This window comes from Halyomorpha halys, unplaced genomic scaffold (assembly GCF_000696795.3).
Source record: "Halyomorpha halys isolate HHAL.00 unplaced genomic scaffold, Hhal_1.1 Scaffold75.1, whole genome shotgun sequence".
Taxonomy (NCBI): domain Eukaryota; kingdom Metazoa; phylum Arthropoda; class Insecta; order Hemiptera; family Pentatomidae; genus Halyomorpha; species Halyomorpha halys.
The window spans coordinates 764,902-766,951 of record NW_027112173.1 but is presented as its reverse complement, the minus strand read 5'-3'; the positions used below and the strand labels follow the sequence as shown (position 1 = coordinate 766,951).

The 2,050-nt window shown below is 26.8% G+C and overlaps 1 protein-coding gene across 2 annotated transcripts in view; it reads left to right on the top strand.

The window, feature by feature from the left end:
- LOC106692893 (RNA-binding protein NOB1) overlaps positions 1 to 2,050 on the top strand; it is a 14,518-nt gene that overhangs the window by 6,514 nt on the left and 5,954 nt on the right. For both annotated transcript variants that reach the window (XM_014439131.3, XM_014439130.2), the window contains exons 5-6: positions 773 to 1,012; positions 1,673 to 1,808. In XM_014439131.3, the coding sequence (XP_014294617.1) occupies positions 773 to 1,012; positions 1,673 to 1,808 (376 nt within the window). The remainder of the gene's footprint in view (positions 1 to 772; positions 1,013 to 1,672; positions 1,809 to 2,050) is intronic.

The following is a 2,050-nucleotide window of genomic DNA, read 5'->3' as shown; positions in this document are numbered from 1 at the left end:
TTAATTCTCAGTAGTATAAACAAGGTATATATCTAAAGTTAGTTGTGTTTTTAAAATTAAATTAAACAAATAAAATTTTTAACACAAGAAACAATAAATTTTCAATCATTTTAAATTAAACAAATGTGAAAGTCTTCTTCAACAAATAAAAAAGTAAACTATAACTACAAAAATAAAAATGCTTACGTGTGTAAACATTGCATTATATCTGCCTACTTCTTCAGCAAACATTTTTTTTATTTTTTAGAATTAATGGTGTAGCTAAGATTAAAGTGAAGAATGTAATGTGGTTTTTGACAAATACTATAAGACTACACATTTTTTGTTACATTCCTTCGAACCTGATATCTAAAACGAAAGAAAATTAATTATATGTCATGCCATAAATTTATTATTTCAAGAATTCGTCAAATACTAGTATAAAACATGTTTTAATTTTTTTTTAATACAGATATGACTTCACTGTAATGTTCGACTATTATCAAGCTTGTACCTACACTCATCGTTTATTTAATTTTTAGCTGCAATTTCGGTTTGTCATTCAATTATAGGGTTGCCATAGTTACTGAGCTTTCTTATTATTTAATCATTTGTTGACTTAAATTGGGCTTACATAATAGTTATTTCCAGTTTCTGTTCCATCTATGCTATTAAACTATTATTATATCTCTGAAATATTGATTTAATCATATCTCAGTTTTATTTATCTTAATTCAGCTTATTTATTTATTTATTGTTTTAATTTCTTAGTTGTTATTATTTACTTTTCCAGAATGTATTGAAACAGATGGGTTTGAGTGTCGTTACACTTGAAGGTCTGCTCATTAGACAAGTTCGAACATTTATTCTCCGTTGCTATGCTTGTTTTAAAACAACTTCTCTCATGGACAAAGTTTTCTGTCCCAATTGTGGTAACAAGACCCTGAAGCGAGTAGCTGTCACTGTTGATAATGAAGGAAAGGAAGTCATCCACATTAACTTCAGGAGGCCTCTTACTTCAAGAGGGAAAAAGGTATTTACTGTAATATTTTATAACTGTTTAAAGAAACAATTTTATTTTAATTAATTATTTTTATGAGATTATATTTGGATTGTAGTACATAAGGTAATAAGAAGAATTAAGATTTCAGAAGATTATAGTGAGTGTAGGTGCCATTGTAATATTTTGCATGGTAAAACAAAAACTTTTTCCAGGTGCTGTTGTTTATTATAGAAACTCTGTTTTCTTAAAAATAGGTTAGTTTTACTTTCATAGAAACATATTACAAAACATTTCATCATTTTCACAATGTATGTTTTAAAAAAAAAAAAAAAAATTATTTTGCTTTTAGGGGTTCGTACTAGTTTTTTCGATTACACATGTGCTTTTTTGTATTATGTTATTTTTAGAGTTTTGTTGAGTATAGAGATCATTTATTAGATTTTTGAGTGTTCTGATTCTCTAACATAACAATAAATCAAAACTAACATTTGACTAAAAAGAAATTCACACTATATTACAGAAATTACTTTTTGCCAACCCTATATAAGTTTGTTGGTTTGCAGGTTAATATATTGTTCCAATCCAATTTTTCTTTACTACACTAAATAAATGCCTATTATTATAATTTAAATTATTTACAAATAATATCCTGTCTTTTTTTTTATGTGATGGAATAACCTTTTATTGCAGTTTCCACTTCCTAAATTTAAAGGTGGAAAACACAGTAACAATCCAATTATCTGCGAGGATCAGCGTGTTCCTCAGCAGAGACCTTCTAAAGTGGCCCTGTCCAAAATGAATCCACTTGAACCAGACTACATCGCAGGTATCAGCATATTATTTTAATTATGACCAATTATTTAATTTAATATTTAGCTGTAATAGTCTAAATTTTAAAATTTAGAATATAGATTAATAGTTTATCATTTGTAATATATTTTATGTAAATAGTCCGGGATGCAGTCATTTAAGGTTCAAAATAGTAAAGATAAACTATTTATTAGTAACCAATGTTTTGCCCCATTTTGCGGGGCTAAATGAAGACTAGATTCAAATAAATATGATATA